The sequence below is a fragment of the Odocoileus virginianus genome, chromosome 18 (assembly GCF_023699985.2).
Source record: "Odocoileus virginianus isolate 20LAN1187 ecotype Illinois chromosome 18, Ovbor_1.2, whole genome shotgun sequence".
Lineage (NCBI taxonomy): Eukaryota > Metazoa > Chordata > Mammalia > Artiodactyla > Cervidae > Odocoileus > Odocoileus virginianus.
The window spans coordinates 25,278,072-25,305,092 of record NC_069691.1 but is presented as its reverse complement, the minus strand read 5'-3'; the positions used below and the strand labels follow the sequence as shown (position 1 = coordinate 25,305,092).

Here is a 27,021-nt window from a genome sequence, read left to right as displayed (position 1 = left end):
GTGCGAACATTGACTGCATCCCACATCAGGTGTGGTCATTGCCTGTCATGTCAGGACTGTCTTTCAAACTGAGGAAACCCCTCAGCACGATGGCAGGCACAGTTGGAAAGTGTAGGGGAGTTAAGACTCTGAGGAATAATCCGTCACTGAGAGAGAGGACAGAAGCTGGGGTTAATGTTCCTGCTGTCGTCATTCACAGGCAAGATTCTCGGAGCCACCAGGTGACATGGCTCTGACGCGCCCTTGGTTGGTTTTTGTACATTCTATGCCTCACTCTTCTCTCTCCTGCTTCTTGGAATCATTTTTTAAAATAATCTCCTTGCAGGTCTTTGCCTTAAACTTAATTTCAGGGGAAAACAGTTGCAAAATTAAAAAATAATGGAATGGAGGGTAACAAATAAAAATTCAGATTTCTCATTATGTTTCTTGAAACAAGGAGGATCTAGTAACCCTGAGCACAGATATCCATGGTGACAGGCAGCTGAGCAGAGGCATGGCTGTTGATTAAGATGAGGTAATCTGGCTTCTTTGGTCCAGCCTCATCTCCATCCAAGAAGTTCCAGTGCTTCGGCTCTGGAAACAGGGGAGTGTTACACCCAGGACTGAGGCTTTCAGAGGAAGCAGGATTTGGCCAGGCAAGAGGGATCAGGCACTACATGATGAGAAAAAGGTTGGGGGAGAGCCAAGGAGATGGTACAGGCATACTGGCATACCTCAAAGACATGGTGGGTTCCGTTCCAGACCTCTGCAATAAAGCAGACACCTGAATAAAGCAAGTCACACGAAGTTTCTTGTTTCCTCGTGCATATAAAGCTATGTTGACACTATATTGTAATATTTTAAGTGTGTAACAGCATTATAACTGGAAAAGTACATACTTTAATTAAAATTGTATTGCTAAAAAATTCTATCTTATGAACCTTCAGCGAGTCATAATCTTTTTGAAATATAACATCTAAAATCACTGCTCAGAGATGACCATAATAAATATAATAATAGGGAATAAGTTTGAAGTATTGCAAGAATGACCAAAATGTGACACAGAGACCCAAAGTGAGCAAATGCTATTGGAGAAATGGTGCTGACAGACTTGCTCGACAAAAGTTGCTACAAATATTCAATTTGTTAAAAAAAAAAACACAAAAAAACCCTAGTATCTGCAGAGCACAAAGTGAAGTGCAATAAAATTAGTTATACCTGTATATTATTTATATCTTGGCAGGATTCTGTGTGTGTAGGCACGCACACATGCGCAGTAGTCTATCTTGTTCTTTACAAAGTCCATCCCACTGTGGCAATGGATATAGTCATTCAACACATTTATGTACTTCTGGTTTTCCATCAATTACCAAAAAACATGATTGTCAACACTGATTAGTTGGATTGCTATACCAAAAACCCTACAGTAATAAACACCCACGTGTGGCAGGGAAGCATATGTTTGTCATACCCATTAGGGGAGCTCTTGGGGCCCAGAGGACTGATGAATTGGCCCACATTGTGTTACTCCACAGCTGTCATAGCAGCTCCGATAGCAGGTGATAGTTCTGCAAGAGTGTGTCAAGTTGGTGATGATCTGTTATGACATCCGCTGATGGAAGCTCCCTTTTAGGTTTGATCCAGACAATGACCTTGATATTCCTGGTGAAGAATAAAGACTCACAATTATTGTTTTAAGAAGGAGAGACTTGTCGCTTGTGCCTCACACCCGTCATATCAAATCATCAGACTGAAACTGATAATACAATGAGCACTACTCCTTTGTCAGCAGTGTAGTATCTGCTGGATTTGTACATGCGTGAAACCTTCCCCCAGCTCTTTTATAGAAATCCATTGACATCATATGTGATCATCACCCTGAATTTCAGGTATGTGCACGGAGACTCTGGTGATAGTTGTATCTGTTTTAGGAAGAGATGCTTGAGAACTGAATCTTTAAGAAATGAGAAAAATTTTATGGTTATAAGCTGAGAGTATGTATAAATTTCAGTATAGTGTAAGTAGAAGGAAGACCAAACTTTGAGAGAGATGGTCCAAATTGGGTTACTGAACTGGGATTTAGGGCTCTGAGACTTTAGGGAAGTCACTAAACCTTCGGAAATCTCAATTTTCCCATATCTAATATGCAGATACTAATACTCACCCTGGCTATCTTACTCTGCTACATCAGGGAATTTTAAGAAACTTGGAAATATTTTTTGGAGGGGGGGGTGGTTGGTAAAGAGCATAAAGTGGTGCTTTGTTTTAGTCATTTTAATATGGAGATATTAATATAATTGACTGTGAAGTTTAAACAACTAGTGTTTTCATACTGTTATTTTGTAGGGGCAGGTGGAGAGTAGTCAGGTGGAATGGGCATCACAACCAGAGTCAGGGGATCTGGTTTCAAGTTCAAACAATATAATAATTAGTTTGGTTACCTTGGACATGTTTGCTTTGCTCTTCTCTAGCTTCCTTGGACCATGGTCTCTGATTTTCCTTCCTTTTTCTTTTTTTTGCTATATGGCTCATGGCTCCTTTTGCTAACCTGGCTACCTGGGCACTTCTTTTCCATCTCTCAGTGTTACTTCCATTTTTTGTGATCATGAAGTGCAGATATTCTGCTCATGCCAAAGTCAGTGGTACTTACTTGCATAAGAAGCATCTGGGAAGCTCTTTAAAAATGTGTATTCCAAGTCTCCACATCCATAAAGTCTGATTCTGTGAGTCCAGTGTAGTGTCCCAGGAATCTAAGTTTTTATAGGCATCCAGTTTGAATCTGATGCAAGTGATTCTTTGAAAAACATTGGCTGAGAACATTTGTATATGTTTTATAAAACATTATTATTTGCAAAGTCAAAAAGTTATGGTTTTGATTACTTGCTCTTTTGAACTGAGTCTACTTATTTACTTGCATCGCTGAGTTGACTTTAGATAATTACAATGGGCCAGCTGGTTAACAAGATTATTGAGTGTTTCTGAGGTTTACTGTAGTATGTTAAGGGTTTGTATACTTAGTTATAATCCTTACATTTTTTTTTTCTGCCATGAAAGCAAAAACAAAACAAAAAAGTCATGAAACTAATATGTGCTTTTAAAATTCTACTAGCACATGAATTTTGTGTATGTGTTGAGTGTTTCATTATAGACATGTTAGAGTGAGTAAATGTGAAATTGGTTTAGTGCCTTTCCAGAAGTGCTTACCGTGAAAAAAAGGTTGTGATACATTGTCTGTGACGAGTAGTGTTATGGTGAAGGGAAGGAGTAGGGGCCAGACTGTGGGCGCTTTTGGTTAATTCTTAAACAATCCCCTTCGATTTAAGAAACCACACTTTATGGTGGCATCCTTTACCTGACTATTTTGAACTGCCAAATACACAATCAGTTAGAGCTGTCAGTGGGGTGCTGGTAAGAGTGAAAGAGGGGAAAGCACTTGTTGCTTTTGGATTTAGGTAGTGTGCGAGATGAAGCGCAGAGGGGAAGCCGTTGGGGACCCCCAGTGCCGTGTGCAGTGTGTATGATTTTCATTTTGTAGAGCAAATGTGTCCCAAAGCACTGTTTGAAATTTAGGTTTCTAATTTATGTAAAACTTTATATGCTAGAGTGAACTAGAGTATTTAGTGGAATCTGGACTCTTATTTGGGTCCATATTGCCTCCCTGTCTCCCCACACCACTCCTGCCAGTTCCCATTGTATGTTGTGTTAAGGTAGATATAGCTCAAATGGTAAAGAATCTGCCTGCAGTGCAGGAGACCTGGATTTGATTCCTGGGTCGGGAAGATCCTCTGGAGAAGGGAATGGCAACCCACTCCAGTGTTCTTGCCTCAAGAATCCCATGGACAGAGGAGCCTGGTGGGCTGCAGTTTATGGGGTCGCACAGAGTCGGACACGACTGAGCGACTAACACGACCACTGCTACTACCTCTAAGGAAAAAAGACTATAATAAGAAATGCAAATCAATGAAATCATAGACTGCGATCATTGGACTTTTTAGTAAAATCAAGTTCTGAGGGACTGTGATGGACTTTTGTGTTTTATTTTATAAACTTGCAGGGGGATAATAAAGATATGAAATGAGCTCTGACTAAGTCCATATTAAAAAGCCAAATCCTTCAAAAAACAAAGCTACTCTTAACTCATTAACTATTCACAAGTAAAATTACCCATACAGAAATGGAGTGAAACCTTCTAAATAATAGTTCAATTCTCTCCTAATGTGTAGTTGCTTTGTTTGTTTGATTATAGTGATTATAGTGTTCATTAGTACTGACTGGGTAGGTGCAGTGGTTCATATCTTCAAATAAATTATAGTTAGTGAGTGCTCACAGCTTCTATTTTCATCTTTAAAACCATACTTCCCACTTTGTTCAGTGTCAGCAGCTATTCCCTTAACATAAATATTTTTGTCACTGTGATTGTGATGGAACAAAGGCAATTCATGGGTATTTCTGCATTTCCGTTGTCCTAGTTACTCCTGTGACAGAATTAGGTTTTATTTCCATTGACTAAGTTGTATCAGTACAAATATATATTTCTGGCACCAATACAGTGTATCTCAGTAAGCAACCGAAGGGAGGGAGCATGTCTGAATACTTAGTTTTAACAGAGGTTTTAAAAATACATTTTTATTAGTAATCCAGCTATTTCTTCTATCAAAACCCTTTTAATCATAAGAAGTGCATAAAAAAAGTCTGAATAAAATCTGTGTGTTAGTTACAGAAGAGTAATCATCGCATCTCTTAAGCCAGCCAGAATGTGAAATTAAAAAACTGTATTGCCTTAACCTGGGTCTCCTGCTTTGCAGGCAGATTCTTTACCATCTGAGTGACCAGGGAAGCCCACTATATTGCCATAAACATATACAATTAATTTCAAGAATACTTTGTCAATACATGCTAGTTATTTACAAGTAATCTCAGAGCATGTACTCTTTATGTTTACTTAAAGCTGAAAAATAAATAAATAAATTACATAACTCCTAGAAGTTAACGTAAAAAGGGATGAGGTGATTTTTGTTTGTGTGTGGAAGGTACTGTTTAAATCTTTAGAAGTACTGTTGAGTGGTAGGTTTGAATCTGTTTATTACATGTGAATATAGGTTCTGTGTTTAAAATAAAATCACCTTGTAATTTGAATTTTAAAACTAACCTACTGATAGTGATGTCAGGGTTTTAAAAATCTTTGAAAGTGAAAGTGTGATATTTATGTGCACATTAAAATGATTCAGTTATCTTCTAAGATATCAAGAAATGCATGCATTCATAGCATTGACATCCAGAAGATTTTCTGTCTCTGTCTCTATATTTCTATTATTTTATACTGCAATTGAGGTTTATATATATATATATATATATATTTTAAATGATAGACTAGTGGCTTTCTTACCATGATCACTGTATGGAGATGACTTAAGATTTTCATTTCTGATATTGAGGTGGGATTACTTTGATGTCTGTGGTGCCTTCAAGGTTACATAGCTTTTAGAGAGAGATCACTTGACCTGACCTTTCGAGTGGGGAAAACGAGAATTTTAATCCCAGCTCTGTGTTACTGTTTGGATTTGAACTGCTCAAAGTTTCTGAGCTTTAGTTTCTCTGTACTAATTTGGATTATACCAGCTTCAAAGAATTATTATGAAATTACATGGGGTTATGCACTGAAGGAAGATGATGTTGATTGGCTTTTATTTCACTCTTCTTATATTTACAGATAATATCTGAGTGTACAGGTTCTGATCCTATGACTTTGATCTGATGAGCACATCTGTCATTAATTGAACAGAAGTCTAGTAGAAACAGAAGTTTCTACCATCAGGGTAATCAAGTCCCTTCTCAGTCTCCCTTTTTTCCCTCTTACACTAGAACCAAAAAACATATCTCTAATTAAGTAGCATCATCAGGATTCTCTTTCACATTTAGAAGGCTCATGATGTTATGTGATCTGAGAGGTATTAAAACATCTCATTGGCCAACACAGCCTTTAGGCTTACCTATATATCTTTTCTACCAGGCTCCAAGTTTCCTGTGGCCAAGGATCATGCCTTAGTTACTCTTATTTCTCCAGGATACTCTGAGGCAGCCAATGTGTAAGGTCTGTGGAATTAAGTAGTAGAAGGAGTGCAGTATTCTGATTAAGAGAAAGTTCATGCCATATGTTTTTCTCTAGTCAGGTTAGTTGCTTTTAAAGTACCTAGAGTTTGTTCTTTTAAGATAAATGGTGGCTATCAAACATACTGAAAAAATTTTTAAAAAGATCAGCTAGTTTTGGTGTATGCTTTAGAGTATTTTTTAGCAATCAGTGGGTTTTTGATGTTTATTTTTGGCTGTAGACTTTCTTTTTATTGACCAAAAATGTTGTTATATATAGGCCTATAACCAGTCTTCTTCCTTTCTTGTGATTTGTAATGTACTCTAGTGTGCAGAGAATTGTGAGAATACCATTAATGTCTGAAATTTAGACTCAGGAGAGGTCAAACAACAGGACACACAGTGGAGCATGCAACACTGGCAGCCAGCCACCCTCACTTCACACCATCAAAGTTAATGAAATTTATTCAGAGTGTTTCATATGTTTCCTAAACATTGGTGCAATAATTATCCAAGCACCATTTTTAATGATCTCAAGAGAATACCCAAACGATCAGTATGAGAAAATGAGTTAAATATAGCAAGGTTTGAGAATTAGTCATTACTACATGAGTTAATAATAGCTTCTAATGCATTTTTATTCCTGGATTTATTCATACATTTGTGACCCTTTAAGCGATAGTGCCTAATACCACCTTCATGATCTTATGACCTCAGCAAGAGAAATTGGTAAGGGAGCAAATGGTTGTTTAAAAGGCAGGTTTATGTAATGTTTATCCCTTGCAAAACAGGTGTAGTTATTATTACTTCTGCTTTTCAGGTTAGAAAACTCGTGCTCAGATAGATTAAATATTTATTTAATGGCCTCATAGCATTGATGTTTGAATCCAGATCTGTCTGACGTAGAATTCCATGCTCATTCATTTGTGATATACTCCATACAGTTTTCACTAATTTATTTTCTATCATCTATCTTTTGATCATTTCAGAAAAAGAATTGAATGGTTTGTATGATGTACTGTAGAACAAGAATCAATTTAAAAGTATTCATGTAATATGTAAAATAGAATATTATTCAGCCTTAAAAAAGACTATCCTGCCTTTTGTAACATGGATCGACTTTAGTACATTATGCTGAGTAAAGTCAGAGAAAGAAATATTCTTTGTGTTGTTACTCACATGTGGAATCTGGAAGAGTTGAACTTGTAGAAATAGAGTGATACTTGTTGAAATAGAGAATGGGAGGGGGTGAGGGAAATGGGTCAAAAGGCTAAAAACTTCCAGTTATGAGTACATTCTAGGGATCTTACGTACAGTATGATGACTGTGGTAAAAAATACTGTGTTAATATATTTGAAATTTAATGAGAGAGTAGATCTTAAATGTTATCACCACAGAAATAAAAAAAGGTATGTTAATTATGTGAGGTGATGGAGGTGTTATCTGACCTTATTATGGTAATCATTTTACATATTAGCATGTATGAAATTATCACATCATACATCTTAGTTTCACACAATTAGTGTGTTAATTGTATCTCAATAAAGTTAGAAAAAATTTAAAAATTAAAATATGCATATGTTATAAATAAGCCAATAAATAAAGTTAATAAATTTATTAAATAATTAAGCGCATTGAAACTGTTTGATGTCTAGCAGTCATTAGAAATCCATGCATGCACACAAACTTTTATACATATATGTAGAAGGCGAAAGGGAATGAAATAATGATTGCTCTTTGATTACATGTCTGTGCCTCTGAAAAATAGTAGAACCATCTCCCTATACTGGTATACTTTTTTCTTGAAAACTCATGTATATGATTTTTTTTTACCATCTCATACAAGATTATGGTATAGTACTATTTTCTTATTTTTTTAATTTTATTTATTTTAATTGGAGGCTAATTACAGTATTGTTGTGGTTTTGCCATACATTGACATGAATCCGCCACAGGTGTACATGTGTTCGCCATCCTGAACCCCCCTCCCACCACCCTCCCCATCCTATCCCTCTGGGTCATCCCAGTGCACCATCAGCCCTGAGCACCCTGTTTCATGCATTGAACCTGGACTGGCGATCTGTTTCACATATGATAATATACATGTTTCAATGCTATTCTCTCAGATCATCTATATTCTTAATTTACACCAGTCTCATTTTTATTTGCCTGGAAATAAGTGGAGATTCTTTGTTTGAAAAAAACAAACGAATGAGTCTGAAAAAAATCTGCTTGGATTGGCTTGGAATCACATACCATTTTGGGGAAAGAAAAGAAATTTTGTGTGTATGTGTGTGTTGAGCTGGGGGGGACAAATATTAAAAGTGTAAATAAGGAAGGAAGATTTCTCTGTGAAGAACTGGTAGAGTAAATAAGAATGATGGATAGTCATGGCAGAGTGCATCTAAACACAAAAGAATAAAGATTACATATTAATGGAAGCTGACTGCTTCTGCTGCCCCATCTTTTTTGAGGAGGGCAGAAGTTAGGAAGGCAGCTGAGATTTTCAGTTGGTTGCTAAGTCTTTGAGCTTGATTATCTGTTCAATTCTGGGAAGAGATATAAGCAAATTTTGACTTTGCTAATATTAAAGATATTAGGAGTTTGCAAGGGAACCCTCTCCTTCCCCCAACTTATGTTTCAATCGAATGGCTTCTTTTCATTTGGGTGACATGGTTAGTGCTTATATCTTCTAAACGAGGCACTTCTTGGTCTACTTCAGCTGGGAAACTTTAAAGTGCCTCAGGGACTGTTTTATGAATTCTGAGATGGCTGCCAAGATTCTTTCTCATACCAACCGTAACCAAACTGAAACACATTCCAGCATCACCTACATGGGGGTTTCTTGAGGAATATGAACCTTTGCATTTTGCTACCAGACTATTGATAATATGTGCAGGTAAACAAATGCATTCATTTAAAAGCAAAAACTCAAAAAGTAAGTTTCTTACAGATACCTATGTGCTAGGACATGTAGACAGCAAGAGTACTTTATTGCTATAGCGTAGGATTGTAATTAGTATTAAATAAAGTAATGTATGTAAACTTAGTACTGTATCTTGTATATATACATATATGTTCATTGTATCATCACTTCATAACATCATTTTATTAATCCTCATAGTCACCCTGTAAGGAATGCAGAATGAAACTTATTCACCCAATTTTACACGTTAGACTGAGGCTGGGAATTCTTATGAGGCTTCTGAAAGGTCACTCAAACTGCAGAAATGAGACTAGAGCCTACTAAAGTGTAAATTTATATCAATGAGAGGTAAATTTATATCAATGAAATAACTATTTCTTTAAGACCAGTAAAGCCTAATAGGAGCCAGTATTATAGATTAAATGTATTTAACTACTAGTAAACTTCAATAGGACACAGCTTGTTGTATTATTAATAACTCCTGAATTGTCACCCCACCCCCCGCCCTGCAAGCAATGCATAAGATAGAGTAAGTGATCAATAAACATGTATTAAATGAATGGGTGAGTAAAAAATGTCACCGCTTTTAGATGACTTGCTATGCTAGCTTTAGAATGCAACAGGAAGCTTCTCTTTATTAAAGATGATTCAGAATAATTTTGGTAGATTTAAACATCTTCCATTTATAATCTGTTTCCTCTTAGTAAATATCAGAATTCTGCTGATTTATTGTGCTTAGACCAGCAAACCCAGAATTGTTTGGTTTTGCATTCTCTAAATAATCTCTGTTTGAAAGCAGTATTAACCGCATTCTTGGCACAGGGTGTGACAGGATGACTCTTTGGTATGATTTAAACTTTAAAAAGTATTTGAAATGATTATTATCTGGACGTTTCTTTAAAAACTTTATAGAAAACTGGACTTAATGACCCTAGGTTTACCCTACATCATCAAGTTGTTCACTTATTTAAAGGCTCAATGTATTAAGGTTTGACTGGAAATAGAAATACCAATGAATAAAAAGGAAAATTTGACATATAGGTGAATACTTCTTGATTTATGTAAAATGTTTAATTATCATATTAATGAAGCCCAAAAGGGAGGAACTCTAGTCTGTAAATTATAAAATGTGTAACTCCATGTAAGCCCAGCATGGGCTATTTTATACAACTTTGGTTTGAGAGTTCTGAGCCTAGTTGCAATGCCTCTTGAAAGAAACATCCTATAAAATTTATTTTTTGAGAGTCTGCACTGTTCCAGACACCCGAAGAGAGTCAGTATAAACATGAAAATTCATACTCTCCGTTCTCAAGGACCTTACAGTCTATCAGAGGGCAGAAGCCAAAACATAAACATCTTTAATACGAAGTACAGTGGGTTAAGTAACTCAGCTTTTGACCCATGTGAAATCAGCAAAGAGGAAATCAGATACAACAGTGGGTAAAATTGAGTTTCAACATGTGGTGGTGTTTGAGGGAGTCCCATGGAGTCTGCGGGGTAGTGGGGCATTTGACAAGAAAGTTAGAAACCTCTTTATTGGGAAGTGCCCTTCTTTGCAACTCATCACATCTAGCTTCCTTTTAGGCTATTTCACTAATTCTGGGACTTGTGTTGACATAGAATAAATGTAACTCAAAGCTAAGCAATCTCTTGATAACTTTGGAAAATGAATTGGTGGTGAAAGAGTTTGGAACCCATGCCTAACCAAGGTTTTTGTCTGACTGCATATTATAGCTGTAGTCAGGACAAGTGAGAGTAAATCTCTTGGCCACAGCACAGTCATGTTAGGATTTACGTTCACTGACAACTTGAATTTATTTTATAACATAATCAATTTTGTTTGCCTTAAGTCTCTTGAATGTGGCCTAATATTGAGCAATAATATATGTTATGGAAAATTTCAGTTTATTTTGAATAAATATTCCATTTGGGAAATGGAATGTTGCAGTTATCTAAGATGGTAGCTAGGAGATTGCAGAAATATTTTACATAGGTTATTCAACTCCCTAAATAAGGAAAAAAGAAAATAATTAATGTTTAAAATATTATGAACATAACTTGAATTTAATTTCTTATTTAATTGTTCAGAAAGCTGTTTGAAATTCTATAGGTGGTCTAATTTACCAAAAGACATAGGGGCTGTCATTCTTTATTTTCTAGGAAATAAATCATGGCCATTTGGCCTTTCTGGTAATTTCAGTTCTAGATTAATGAAACTTGAATTTCTCAACCATAAGATCAGGGTGTCTGGTTTTAAGCTACTATGTAAATCTATTATGTGAATTATATTTTTCTTTTAAAGCTTTAAATTACCAAGCTCATGGTGATTTGATGTGATAAATATGGCTTTTAAATTAAGTTAATATAGCCAAAATCAAGAAGCCAAAAATTCTATGGAATTTTTGACAGAATTAAATATCGGCAGGGCTTGTTAAGTCCATATTTCTGTTTCATAGCTGCAGGTACTAGGATGACTAATAAATATTCCAGGGAGTGCACTATTCACTTTCTCTAAGGTATTGATAAGTGAGGGTCATTATAATTTAGTGAGACCATTCTTACATATGAGTGTCAGCCTGATGAAGAGCATATTGTATTAACATTAAAGTTCAGCTGTTCCACTGGCCTTCACTAGTCTCTATTATAGAATATTGTTCATTCTTAAATACCCTCCCAGAAAGTATAAAATATTCCATCCCAATATTATTAAATTTTATTTTTCAATATTTCTTGGCAATTAAAAATTCAGGCAGTTTGGCACTTAATTTATTCAGATGTGTCTCCTGATCAGTGTTAAATGTTCTTTGCCACCTCATATATGAGATTAAAAGTGTCTTTTTATTTTTTTATGTGCAGTTTCATGGATTCTTTCTGTACATTTTGTTTGAGTTTACTTTTCAAAGTGACAGTGCATTAAGAAGATATACTGCTATTAGAAGATATACTGCTATTCTTTAGACCTTACGTATAACATGGTGAACAATAGCAGAAATTGCTGCAGATACTTTGACTTTGGGATGTCATCCGTTTTTCCTGCAGGAAACTGATTTTGTAGCAATTTTCTACCACTAAAACGTTTGGACTATTCTAAAAGGATAACTCTGGGAGATAGTGAAGGACAGGGAAGCTTGGCGTGCTCCAGTCCATGGGGTCACAAAGAGTTGGACATGATTTAGTGACTGAGCCACTAAAAGGACCTTACAGTTTATTCTAAGGTGGACTCTGATTAAAATATTACTGAGATAGTGATAAGCATGATAATGATTGGTAGTATTCATTATTCATTCAATGAAAGTTTTCATTGATCAGTCCAGTGATTCATAAATTGGTTGTATTATCAAATGTTTAAAAAGATAACTCAGAATCATTCTTTATTTGTTGTAATTTTTAAGTAGCCTATTTTATAATATAAAATAAATAAGCACAGTACTGGGCAATTGTACTATTTCTATTTTGGTTGTGCCTAAGAAAATCTAACAAAATCTTTAGATGACTTCTGAAAATGTAAAAAGATTCCATGCTTTAGGATAAATGATATTGTGAATTAAAGAGATGTAAGTATATGCTGAAAAGATAATCAACTTTATTATAAGATTGAATCAAAGATAAGTCATCTGCAATAGAAAATTTCTTTGTATAGTCAATCATTTCAAAAGCATTTGGACTATTTGATGATTTTTTGTAAGCTAATCATAAGATTGCATAGCCATGTCCCCAAATCCTGAGCCATTGCATTGTTTGCTGTCAATTGTCTAAGATATTTCATTCCTTTATTTGCTCTTTCTTGAAAGTCCCTGTGAGGCACTTCAGTGGAATTAAAATTTCTTTGAAACCAAAATACAGCTCTAGAATTTATTTCTCATTTTAGGGTAAATAGTGCTGCCCCCAAATTTGGCTTCTGTCAAATAATTTATAAACTGTAGACACCATTAGATAATCTACTGTAATTATCTGGAATTCTTTCATAAGAGTTTGATACAGTTGAAAGGTCATTTTCTATGTATCTTCTTACTAAGTAAGAAGTAAGTGTAACCTAAGAGGCAGCAGTATGTAAAATGGGCTTTAGTATTATTTCTGTAGTCTCTGGTTCCTCAATTGCATCTTTTCTCCCCTTAAATTAAACATATTGCACTTCCATCTGCTGTAGTCTATAGATGATTCACATTTATTTTTGCAGGGATATTTTTCAAATGGGTTTAGGGAGCAGATGTTTTTGCATTCGTACCCGCCTTCCTATTCCTCATGCTTTTCTGTATATACAGGGGAAAATGCATTGCTGCTGTCCTTGGTGAATTTTGCATCTCTCTTTGATTTGGACTGCTGCACTGTAATGCATGATAATGTGACAACTGCAATGAAGCAAGACTGTTCCTTAGTTTACTAGTACTCAATATCAGTATCCTAGCTGTGCTGCTGAGATTTGAAGAACTTCATCAGCTCTTGGTAATTCCCTCTAGGATTCTTGGGCCAAACCCTGAATCCAACCAAACCTCTCCTCTGCTAGTCTTCTGTTTTAAAACGGAGTTTATACAATTTACAGACTTCTAAATGAAGTCAGAAATAGAAAGATACACACAGGATGTATTTTTAGCACAGGTACTTTTACCATGTTTTTTTTCCTGCTCTAGGATACAGATAAAACACCGCCCTTTTTAAAAGTTACATGTACAAGTTGTTGTCAATCTTACCTATTTTTCTCGAGCATGGTACCTAACAGAATATTTGGCAAACCTGCAACCAAAATTGTGTTCTGAATGCAGCTGTAGTTTGGTAGGGTCAGAAGAGGAAACTTAGTTTAATAGTTATCCATTGATGTCTAACAAATTACCCCAAAGTTAGCAGTTAAAACAGTTCACATTTTTTAGCTCATATAGTTTCTGAGAGTCAGGAATCCAGAAGTGGTTTAGCTGGGTGCTTCTGGCTCAGGATCTCTCATGAAACTATAGTTAAGATGTTAGGTGGGGGTGCAGTCATCTGAAGGTTTGACTGGTACTGTAGGATCTGATTCCAAACATGCTTTGTTGACAAGAGTCTTTAGTTCCTTGTTGTCTGAAAGAACTTTTAATTCCTTGTCCTGCAGTGCCAAGTGAGTACCTTTTGTCACTGGAGTTCTCCAAAGTGAGTGATTCAAGACAGAGAGAGAGAGAGACAAAGATGGGAGCGGCTGTGTTTGTATAACTTATTTGTGGAAGTGATGCATCATTGTACTGCATGCTATTGGAGCAACCAAGTTATAGTATATATTTATTACACAAAGTGTGTGAATACCAAAATGCAGGGATGATTAAGGGCCAATTTGGAGGTTGTCTATCATAGTCATGAATTCATCTATTTGCCATTTATGACCTTAAATAAGTCACCAACATTAATGAACTTCAGTTTCCTTATCACTTCTCCTACTGATGAGCTGAAATGTGATGATCTTATCAGATGATAGATGCAAAATCACTCTGTAAACATAAAATAGCATCCATTTATGAGGGTTAATTAAGGGACTGTCCTTATTTTTCGGAGTGATAAATAAAAGCATGAGGAGTGAGGGATAGAGGGAAATGGGGAAAAAAAAGAAGAGAGAATGACGAATTAGAAAAGAAAGCATCTCAGTTAGCAGGGACCAGCGGTCTTTACCCTGTTTTTGCTCCTCCTCCTCGTCTGTAATTTTGCACACAAAATGGCTTATGTCCTCAAAATTCATAACACCATCTTTTTGAGGATTACACAAAGAAAAGCTATTATGAGCTCTTCTTAGCTTGGGCAGATTTGATTAAAATCAAATGAATGTAAATCAGTCATCAAAACGGCTAGATTTAAATCACCAGTGGTCATACTCCCTCATTACTTCATCAGGACCAGAATTGAATGCGGACCTCCATTATAAATGCTCTGCCATCCGTTAGGAAAGAACAGTACGATAGTCATTAGTGTTTCCGTAAGCCACTGACCTTGGCTCAGTATAAACTAGAATCTAGAAAGTGGCTGTATTTATTATCATTTTTAATATGTTTTCTGGAACTCATTTTCCCTATGGATGACTTTCTGCTTCATTTTGGCATCTAATTTCTGGAGACATCATCTTACTTTTAGGACCATTTTACCTTTCCCTTTTCCCCTCAAGAAATAATTACAACAGATAATTCACATATTGTCTGCTCTTGCCTATCTCTTGCTTCCTTACTTACTAGGTCCCTGACCTTCACACTATCTCATATCTGAGATACGTATTAGGGAAAGGATGAAAATCTGGGCATCCACTGCAGTCATTCCCTGGCCTTAAAACACATTTTTGCATTTGATTTGACCTTTTTGAAATGTCTTCTAAGTCAAAAAGCCTAAGTCAAAAGAGCCACGTCAGCCTGCCCAGTTTCCATCCAGTAAAAACAGCTTTTTCTCACCAGTAACCTACTTAGCCAGCCTGTATCCTTAGTCACCTTGCATTCCTTCCTTCCCTCTCAGCTCTCTAGTAAATGATTCCTGATGATGCTGATGCTAACTCTGCAGTTCCTTTAAATTTCCCCCTTCTTCCACCTCTGACTACTTTGTCCTTCTCTCTCACCTGTTTGTCATTTTAATAGTTATGGTATTCCTTCCTCTTTCTTTTCTCTCTAGTCCATTCTCTCCATAGCTGCCAGTTGCCTTAACACACACACACACACACACACACACAAATGTGATGTTATTCCTTCCTCTTTCTTTTTTCTTTAGTCCATTCTCTCCATAGCTGCCAGTTGCCTTAAAACACACACGCACGCGCACACACACACACACACACAAATGTGATGTTATTCCCCGGCTTAAAATACAGTGATGTCTTTTTTACTGTCTGCATCAGCACTAACCACTAGAACATTCTGTAAGGATGGAAATATTCTCTATCTGTGCTGCCCAATATAGTAGCTGCTCACCACATGTGGCTACTGAGCAGTTAAAATTGGTTAGTAAAACTAAGAAACTGTATTTTCACTTTTATAATTAAAATGAAACGGCTATATGTGGCCAGTGGTGGCCACACTGGGCAGTGTAGATCTGTCGGATAAAGGTGTAACCTTCTTGTTTGTATCACTTTTTTTCTGTTTTCACACACAAAGCATATATACCAATTATATTTTCTAGTGTAGAACTTGGAACCTTTTCCCTTTTATCCACATTAAGAAATCTGTTTTCTGTTGTGATTAAGACAAGCTTAGTCGTATATACACAACGGATATTTATTGAGGCACCTACTCTATGTAACGGGGGAGATGTATGTATACTTACAGGTGATTCATGTTGTACAGCAGAAGCCAACACAACATTGTAAAGCAGTTATCCTCCAATTAAAAATCAATTTAAAAACCTTGTAAATATATCTATGAAGAAGATAAGATTCCCGGCTCTCTTGAATCTAACACTTTATTGACGAGAACTCATGTACAATAAATAATAAGAATAATGAAAGTCAATTATATAGTGTTAGAGGGTGATGGAAAAAAGAAAAAACAGAATTGGATGGAGGGAATCCAGACCTTTGGTGAGTGTGGGGAGCAAATTGTAGTATTAAAGAGGATGGTCAGGGTAAGCCTACCCAAGGAGAAGCAAAGACTTGAAGGAAGTGGAGTTAGCAAGCAGATGTTTAGAGGTGACTTATTTGCTCCACACACAGGGAGGGGCCAGAGCAAAGGCCTTGGTCAGGAATATACCTGACTTGTGTAGGGGATAGCAAGGAGGGCAGGGTGGCTAGATGGAGGGGGTGGGGAGGGAGGAGTGGTGAGCTTTGGCGAGGGTGGAAATGGACCAGAGTGCTGGGAACAGTGGAAATAGTGACTATATTTTTATAATGCTTGAATACATGTATCTACTGTTACAGGTACTCTAGAAATTGTGTCTGTCTTACCCATCAGAATCCCCTCCCTTCCCTCAGAAGGAACCACCATCCTTGTTCTTAAAATTATCTCATTCTTGCTTTTCTTCATCAGTTTATTTTATAGATGCATTCCTAAATCTGTATACAAGGAATGGTGGTGTATGAATTCCTTTCTGTAACTTTTTTGTTCAAGATTATGTTTTTAAGATATATTGATATTTTTGCATTTATCTCTAGTATCTTCATTCTCATGGGTATATATTCTTCCATCATATGAGTATCCCACAGTCTATTCTGTTATTGATAGTTCTGTTTAGTTTTGAATATTTGTGAATAGTGTGGCTGTGAGCATTCTTGTCTTTATTTTGGGATTCATAAGCACACATATCTCTGTAGTGTGTACTGAGTTACTAAATTCTGAGTCATGAGATCGGATATGCAGTATTCAGCTTCATTTGATAGCACCACACTGTTTTTCAAGATGGTTTTGCAAGTTTACATGTATGAAATCCCTGTTGTCCTACATCATTTTCAATACCTGCGATTGTCAGACTTAAATTTTTGTCAGTTTTACCAATTCATGGTAGTATCTCTTTGAAGTTTCTCTTTGCATGTTTGTGGGGTTGAATCTTGAATACCCTTTCCTATGTGTATTAGCTAGTGGATTTCATCCTGTGTGAAGTGCCTGTTTAAGCCTTTGGTCCATTTTTTAAATTTTATTGGCACCATTTTCTCATTGATTTGTACAAGTTCTTTACAGTTTCAGCATACCATTCTTTGTAAGCTTTATGTATTGCATATGTATATTCTCAATATATGTAGCTTTTATTTCACTCTTTAGTGATACTATTAGTGTCTTTGGATGAAAGATATTTTAAATTGTAATGTAGTAAAACTCACCAGTTTTTTCTTTTATGGTTAGTTCTTTTTGTATCTTGTTTAAGAGATCCTTTTCTATTCTTCAGCTCCAGAGGTGTTCTCTAGTCTCTTCTAAAAGCTGTATAGTGTGAATTTTCACATTTAGGTATTCAGATTCAGCTGGAATTGATTTTTGTATATAGTGTGAGGAAGGATTTGAATTTTTTACTCAGTATGTGTGGCCAATTCTATTTTATTTTACTTTAAAAATGTTTCTGATTGTGACTTATTAAATTTATTTCATGTTCTACTAATAATGAGCTGCTTCAGTCTTACCTAATCACCTTTTAAAATTCTCAGTGGAATCAGTTATCAACAAAATCTTAATCTGAACTTATCTAAAGACAAAAGGCCAACAACAAAAACACAGAACAGGGTTCCCCAAACTCTGGGCCGTGGACTGGAAGCTCCTGTCAGATAGCGGTGGCGTTGGATTAGAGACCCAGTGCACAATAAGTGTAATGCACTTGAATGATCCTGAAGCCATTCCCCTCACCCTGGCCTGTGGAAAAATTGTCTTCCATGAAACTAGTCCCTGGTGCCAAAAAGGTTGGGGAGTGCCGAAATAGAAGATAGGAGTGCGTACATAACTAGCCAGATTGGAATTCTACTGCTCTTTGCACATCTGATTCCCACGTGTTTCTCTGCAGAGCAGGTTAATTGAAATTACGGCTACTGATGATTCTTGAGCCTTACATACCAATGCACAGTTACTGTGGGGAATTTATTTCCATGTATGTCCCACGTTTTCACTGGGACGTTTTGGGTCAGGTGATCACTTCTGTGCTGATCAACTGTGAAAGCTTCTCCTGTAAAATGTGGGTGATGGGGAGAAGCAAGCAGCTTCTCCAGTTACTGGATGAATAGGTGAGGCATGGAAGATGTCCTTGCTACCCGGTGCTTTTACCAGTAGAGCCTCTGACTGAGATTCTGCCCTTAAAATGGAATATTTGTTGGAGCTTTCTTAGCTGTTCCAAAGGCGGTCAGTTGACTTCCTCTGCCACAGAGGCCTCTTAGAGTTGCCTCAAGTAATCGAAATGACTTACTTGTGGGTCTCTTTTAGCTATATATGAGACATAGATAGCTAGTTATTTTTGTGAAAATGTGGCACGGATAATGTCCAATGAATATGAATATGAAATTGGCAATAGGAGAACATTATAACATGTGAGACATTTTACCTGCATTTGATTAGAATTCCCATAAACTTCCCAAGTTATACTGCACATTGCATCAGCTTCTGAGTTTGTAGTTGGTCACTAAATAAATTCTGTCTTCAAAGATGAGTTTTATATGTTAAAGCAATTGGTTTGACTCAGACTAAGATTCCCAATAAATTTTTATTTGATTTTGTGTTTGAAAACAATGATAGCTAATTTGAATTTTAAGAAATGTCATCACTGTAAGTACTTGTTCTTATAAATACTCTATCAAAACATTTTTTGTTTTTTATTTTAAGAAAATTATCTTTAGGTTAAATTCAAAAATATTATCTTATGTAAACATTTTTCCACCATGACTGTTGCTACTCATAAGTGTTTTTTTTCTTGCTAATTGTCCTAAATGATTTTTCAATGCAGAATAACATAACAGATGTGATCAAGCACAGAATGTTTTCAATACGTCCTGTTATTAAGGAAATTCTGCCTTATTTTGGCATAATTAATTATTTTCAGACAGTCACTAAACTGCATCCGTTTGCTTTCCAAAGTTAACAAAATGCAACTTTTAAATGGGAATGACAGTGTAGATAGAACTTTAAAATAATAAAAAAGAAAAGTCTAAGGAGCAAAAGGGCTTCCTTGGTGGCTCAGACGGTAAAGAATCTGCCTGCCGTACAGGAGCCCCAGGTTCGATCCCTGGGTAGGGAAGGTCCCCTGGAGAAGGTGCCCCACTCGTGTTTGCTTGCGCCCTGTTTTGTGCTTCCCTCCTCTTCACGCTGCTCCCCTCTTTTCACCACTCCAGTCTTCTTTCTCTGCTCTTCATTTATCATTCCTAGCTTTTGGTATCTTGCATACTCTTCTATGAGGAATGAGCTATTTCCAGATGGATTATAGGCTTTATTCAACATCTTTTGTAGCAATATGCATTACTGTGCACACCCCTGTTCTGGACACTAATAGACTAGAAAAATGTATAAATCCCACAAACTGAACTTGTCAGCTAAAGAAATGTGAAGACAAAACTCTTCTGAATGAAGTGGGGAGAATGTTATCATGCTTATTAAGTAGAGTAATGCAGAATGTTTTGGGGGGTTAGTACCCATTTCTCATATTGAAGAAGCAATGTTAATCAAAGCATCTTTGACTCCATATTGTTGTGGCTCAAGCAGAGAAACTAGAAGCAAAATAAAACTAGCAGATGATTGTTCTCAAATGGTAGTGCTGAATTGTTAGAACAGTTTTCATTAAGCATCATGAATATCTAGCTTCCCAAGGTAACCATGGTAAAGGGTTCAACAGCCATAGGAATGTGTAAGTTCTGGGCTGTTTGGAATGGTTTTCTTACCATGCCTTATAGTTGTTCAGCAGAAACCTGGGTGTCACAGTTGAAATAAGTATTTTTATCTACCTTAAGATAAATATTAGGTCTCAGACACTGGGAATAATTTCCTAGTTGTCAATGAAAATATATACACTTTTTTCCTGAGGATTCAGATACAGAAATCTAAACTTTTCATTTTCTGTCTTTTTGTGACAGATCTCAAAAGGAGATAGTGTCTAATACCTGCAAAAGTAGAAATGACTACAGTATTGACCACATTCCAGTAATTTTAGGTTGAGCTTACAGGATATTGGGGGGAAATTTCCAAATTGTCTGTCTATCAAAACTAAACTCATACTCAAAACAGGAACTAGTGGAAATGGCAATCCACTTTAGTATTCTTGCCTGGGCAGTCCAATGGACAAAGGAACCTGGTGGGCTACAGTCCATGAGGTCGCAAAGTGTTGGACATGACTTAGTGACTAAACAGCAAACTAGTTGTCTCTGAGAACTTGGTTTATGAATTCTGCCATGGTGATTTACCACAGTAATACTAAACTTTCATATTGTTGCCCTCATGTTGTGGGTGAGTACCTGAGTTGGTGCAGTAAGGTGTTTGTGTTTGCAGACACAGTGTGTGTCACACACACATATACACTCACAACAAATTAAGGCTTCTCAGACTCTTTCCTGTCTGATGTTTGTTATCCACCTGTAGCGATTAGAAATGACTCTGGAAAAAAAGAAATGACTCTGTTTTACGATCTAAAGTGCACATGATATTCAAGAAAAAGATTTAATAGCATTTTTTCCTTATTAGGAGTGTTAGAAACTGTATTTTTTTAACCTGGTAATACATTACAGGAGAATTTTGTATCCCTTATATATTTGCTAGTTTCCATTTGTACCATCCCTATATTGAGTATAACTTCAACTAGCCTAGTGGGAAGCTTTACCTTAAACTTACCGGACTTTCGGGGCTTGTAGGTAATTTAATAAAATCCCAACATAACCACTCCTTGTTTATTTTCCTTAACCTTATCCTGTCAACAAAGGTCTGTCTAGTCAAGGCTATGGTTTTTCCAGTGGTCATGTATGGATGTGAGAGTTGGACTATAAAGAAAGCTGAGTGCAGAAGAATTGATACTTTTGAACTGTGGTGTTAGAGAAGACTCTTGAGAGTCCTTTGGACTGCAAGGAGATCCAACCATTTCATCCTAAAAAAGATCAGTTCTGGGTGTTTATTGGAAGGACTCGTGTTGAAGCTGCAACTCCAATACTTTGGTCACCTGATGCGAAGAACTGACTCATTGAAAAAGACCCTGATGCTGGGAAAGATTGAGGGCAGGAGGAGAAGGGGACGACAGAGGATGAGGTGGTTGGATGGCATCACCGACTCAATAGACATGGGTTTGGGTAAACTCTGGGAATTGGTGATGGACAGCGAAGCCTGGCGTGCTGTGGTTCATGGGGTTGCAAAGAGTCAGACACAACTGAATGAGCTGAACTGAACTGATCCTGTTTCAGTGAGGTTTTATTTTATGCCACTTCATTCATTAAGCCGGTTGACAAGAACTCTGTGACGTGGTTTTGACTAGGGGAGTTGACGCTGGTAGTCAAAGCCCATCTGAGGAAGGACATCAATATGGAGGCAGAGGAGTTGGCAGGAAGCAGTGGCAAATCCATTCAGATTAGTTCCCCTTAGTGCAAGTGTGAATACAAACTGTAGGTCATCAGAAGGGTATTCAGGATGTTTACTGTGGTTTGGATGGAACCATGACTACATGAATTTACTGAGAAGGTTGTTTTTTTTGTCTCCAATTGTAGCTCATAGTATGTAATAGAAGTCAGCAATCCTGACTGGATTAAAACGCATGCATGATTCCTTTTGCACTAATCAAAGTGACAATACAGTCAGCTCTGAAACTCCTGCATCTTGGGTAGCTGTGCCAGATTTGAATGTGACAGGGTGTCTCTTCCACTGATTAGCCTCTTCCCTGCTATTCATTGTCGTCTTATTTCAGTTCTCTTTGAAATGTACACTCCCCCTTACTGAAGCTCCTCTCCCATGCATTTTTCTGTCTATGCACCAAGCCCTTATTTTTGGTGGGCTGTGGGAGGCCTAGTCGTTTCTATTGAACAGCTTCATAAGGAGCCCAGCTGTTAGCTGTCAAGGGTTTTCTCTTTTATTAGTCTCAGAAGGCAGGACTGGCAGGGTGTAGCATGTTGGTACAAGATCCCAGCTGTTGTACTGGTGCTCTCGGAGTCCCTGATCATTTGAAACTTGAAGAGAAATTTGACCTTATCATAGCAGTTGTTTCCGTGTGTTCATTTGTTTATTCTTGATATGCTTGCAGTGCAAGAGAAAGAGATGTGGATGATAACTATAAAACATCAAGGCAAGAGGAAGGAAATTTTGTTTAGCTTTTCAAACTTTTTAGAAGTTGACACTTTTGGTATGGAATATGTAAGATACCAGAGGGAAATGTTAACTCATGTGAATGTAGGTAAATTTATCTTGGCGTACCTTTATTTGGTAAATGGACTAAGCAATCTTGGCAATATTTACTCCTGTTTTAAAAACAGGGAGATAACAAAGCTAATTATTTCTTAGAGGCACACTCTGAAAGTTACGCAGAATTGAAAGTTTTTGATGCTGTTTAATTAAAAGAAAAAAAATGCAGTAAAACCAGATTCTGCTTTAAAGGGACTTTGCTTCTTTATGCCATCTTATCTCTCTGGAGGTTTTCTCCATGCCAGGATCCTTGGGGATAGTTTAATAAGCAGACCAAATTGTTGAACAATAGAATCAAATACCTGAAGTAAAGACAACATCTGCTTTTACTTTGTTGTGAAAGATTGACAGGCAAGAGCACGCATCATAGCATAGATTTTATATTGAAGAAATGTAACTTATTTAAAATGGAGAACCTTGAGAGAAATGCTTGGTTGGGACTGAGTCATTACCCAGTTAAAAATAACCTTTCCAGGTCATGTCGTTTTGTTTGCCGCAGTGAAATAAGTTTATTTCAGCAGAATGAAGCCATTATTAGCTTGGCAGAGTCCACTTGTCAGAATTTTATGGAGCAGAACACCGTTTGGCTGGGAAATTCAATAAATACTGTAATGTGAGAGGAGTTAAACTCCAAGGGCTGAAGGGGCAAAGAGTGGGGGATTTGTCGCTAATTCATTGTTTTACAGTCCCAGTAAGAAAGCATTAGGATATATGATGAATTATCATTAGTGGTCAGGCACACAAACCTTTTGTGAAATACCATGACAGCAGAATGTGTGAATAAAATCAAAACCTTAAATATGTTAAGATGTATCACACTGGTGGGTTAACATAAATATTGAAGTGTCGATTCTCGAGTTTTTTAATTTTTTTTTTTTTTTTAATTTTTCCATTTTTGGAAAGTAATGTGTTTTCTTTACTTTCTCTCCTGCGCTGTCTGAGAATTTCTAGAGGAATAAAATATAAGTGAAAGGCCTATGATAGGATAACCCAGTCATCAGACCAGTACTGCAATATCAAAATGGAATGGAGTCATTTGTCACCTTAACAGTTTAGGAGACCAAGCCACTGGCCACTCTCAACCTACAGTAGACTTCACCTTGAGGCAGTGTCGGAATGATTGGTGTGGTGAGACTGAATTTCCACCTTTGTCCTTGTGTCATCCTAGGCAAATTAACTTCAGCAAGTCTTAGTGTCTTAATCTGTGAAGTGGAACTAAATAGTACTTATCTCACAGAATAGTCGCTAGGAGATAAAACGAGAGTATGTACCAAGTTTGAACACAGAATCTTGTTGTAGTTTAGTTTCTAAGTCCTCTCCTACTCTTTGGTGACCCCAGGGACTGTAGCCCACGAGGCTCCTCCGTCCATGGGATTTCCCAGGCAAGGATAGTGGAGTGGGTTGCCATTTTCTTCTCCAGGGGATCTTCCCCCTTCCTGACCCAGGGATCGAACCCACGGCTCCTGCGTTGGCAGGTGGACTCTACCACTGAGCCCCGGCAGAAGCCGTAACACAGAACCGAGCACATAGCAAAAACGACAGCAACTGATGACTTGTAACACTAGGAAGAGTCTTTAATTTTATGGTGGAAAATTAATGTATGATTATGCTCTACTTATATCATTCTACATTCATTTCTGAATGTCACTGTACAAACGTACTTAAAAAAACATTATTACGGTCATTTTATAAGTACATTTTTGTATTCTTAACCTTTATGAGCATTTCTATTTGTTGCTGGGATTGGTAAGATTCAGTGGGCTAGAGAAAAATGGGCATGGGCAAAGGTTAGAGTGGAAACTTATTTTGAGGTAAAATGTCACTGCTTACGGATTTGGAGATTATTTCTGACTCTGTAGGCTGTTGGGTTTCGTATGAAGAGGATGTATAAAGTCTTTCTGTTTTCGTGCATCCTCATCTCACCCCTGGATCAGTTGAAGCTCCTCTTCATGTTTGTCCTTGAAAGGAGTATATCAGGCATGTCTTAGCCATGTTATTAAAAGAAATCAACAATGTTGGCGGCAAACACCATACGTTTAAATAAAATGACTTACTGGAAAGGCTCTTGGACTGACCATGGGCCTGACATACTTGCTGGACATACCTGTTAGACATACAGAGTGAAGTGGAAGGTCCTTTCACCTTGTCAGAAATTATTAGGACGTTAAAGCTAAAGCGCTGAACGTCTTTGGGGAAAGGGTGCTCGGTGTAATGTGTAAGTATAGCTTGCATCATTTGCTCTGCGGCTTGACCTTCCCACATCCCCTGCACAGTCTGATTAAGATTCAGAGAGCTCTGGAATTCATTTAATTAAAGCACTGCCCTGGAGTCCATTATTGCACAATATTAGCATAGTGCTCTGTGTGACCTTTAAAAGTTTAGAAATTGGTCGCAAAATACAGAGGTTCACTATTTATTCCTTCCTGTGTAATACTTTCTCCCTGTTTTCCTGTACTAATTAGTTGTACTCTAACGTTAACAACCTGCCTTTCATTTTTGGTAAATATTTTGACATCTTCTTTTCCTCAGTTGGGGTGCAGATCTCTTGACCACCTCTCTTTCCTTTCACTTAGTAGCTTTATCTCCTAAGGCTATCATCCTTGGAACTGATAAATTTAACTCATATGGAACAGTCGCCTCACCCTGGGCTTCAGAAACCACCTCTAAGCTTTCCAGAGGAATTGCCAAAGTTGATTAAAAAGCAGCCCCTTAACCCCTGAGATTCTTTAGATAAGTTGACAGCTGATTGCTGGCTGCTGCAAGATATTGTAATTTCTGCGTGATTCCTTCAGTCTGAAGGTGTGCCAAGGCAGGGCGTGGGGCTGGTCGTGTACTACAGAATCTTTTAATCAGGGCTGTAAGAAGTGATCAGGGAAATCGGAGCTCACCATCCCCCACCCTCCCATTGAATTCTTCTAGTAATTACAGTTAAACCTAAAGAGAAGATTTCTTCAGAGTTGAATGGCTCCTGTGGGCATTTTTCAGTGGAGCAGGTTAATTTATACTTACAATATCTGACCACGGTGGATCAATAAGTCTGTGATGTGCAGAAGTGTGTGCAGGAGATACTGTAAGCAAACACAACTCAGGAATTGATATGTATCCAGCCGCTTCCAAGCTTAATTTTGGCACCGTCTCCTTCCTTTTCTGGCGTCTGTAAACTGGGTTTTAGGATTCTTTGTTTCTATTTACTTATCTCGGGCTTCTTGGGAATACAGTATCTCTTGGCCTTAAAGGTCAGACACGATTATTCATGTTCATTCAAGGAGGATCATCAGGCCTTGCCCAAGATTCTAGTAGGTCTTTCTAGGGATTGACCCTGAAGTGCCCACCTCACTATGAGGTAACTTCAGGTACCTCCTGCAAAGAATAAAAGCACGCTGGACCAGCAGAAGCTTCTGCGGACATTTGTCTTAGGACACCTTTGGGCACCGCTTCTTCTAGTGTCGCAGAAGTTAATCCCCAGTGTCTGAGGGAGCTGTCACCCAGTCCTGGGGCAGACCAGGAGGCTCCTGACAGCGTGTAAGCCTGAGTTTAGCAACAGTGTTCTCCTTCTTTGCAGTCCTTTGCAGTGCCTGGCACAGTGCACTCAGGATTGATGCTTAAGGAATATTTTTACATGTTTGTGTCTCATCTCAAAGGGAAACGGTTGGACTTGAAACAGCCCCTGAACTTATCAAATGAGATCCTGTTGAATAGGGGTCTGATCTGGTGTGGTGGAATAATAGACTCGATTTTTTATTGAACGCTGAATATTATACTTTATAATTTTGTGCCTATAATTATGGTCTGGTGAATTTAGAGTAGTTTTATTTCCATTTATTTGGAAGATGCTATTTTAGTTTTTCCCCCAGAAGGAAGATGTTTTCCAGATACTCCTAGAACTGGAGCAGAGGCTTAAGACTGAATATATGACACTTTAACTCCCTGCCCTCACTGGGGCTTTTGATATTACATTGTGGGGTGAGAGTAAAAGAATGTTACAGTTAATAGTAATAGGTTACCTGGTTACCTACCACAGATAATCCAAACCCAAGGAAATTAAAGTGTGTATAAGTTAAATGTCATCTCTTGTCGAACTTACCCTCTGTTCAAGAAGTATCCCTAGGACAAAAAAAAAAAAAATCATCCACATAATGTGTGAGCAGATATGCCTTCCTGGGGCCCCACTGACTGCAGCCTTAACAAAACCCAGGATCTGGCTGAGTTTGTGGAATGCCAGCCTGAGGCACAGAAGCTTGTTTACTGTGCTGATTAAATGGAAAGTTTGAA

The 27,021-nt window shown here is 37.4% G+C and overlaps 2 protein-coding genes across 40 annotated transcripts in view; one reads left to right on the top strand and one right to left on the bottom strand.

Annotated features, from left to right (window-relative positions):
* The window catches only part of LOC139039412 (uncharacterized), a 75,922-nt gene extending 50,911 nt beyond the window's left edge, over positions 1-25,011 (bottom strand). The window contains exons 1-3 of the mRNA XM_070480161.1: positions 24,854-25,011; positions 1,857-1,933; positions 451-573 (exon numbers count right to left, since the gene is read on the bottom strand). Coding sequence (XP_070336262.1) covers positions 451-573; positions 1,857-1,933; positions 24,854-25,011 — 358 coding nt within the window. The remainder of the gene's footprint in view (positions 1-450; positions 574-1,856; positions 1,934-24,853) is intronic.
* The window catches only part of PTPRD (protein tyrosine phosphatase receptor type D), a 2,322,816-nt gene that overhangs the window by 1,823,229 nt on the left and 472,566 nt on the right, over positions 1-27,021 (top strand). The gene's annotated exons all lie outside the window — the stretch shown is intronic.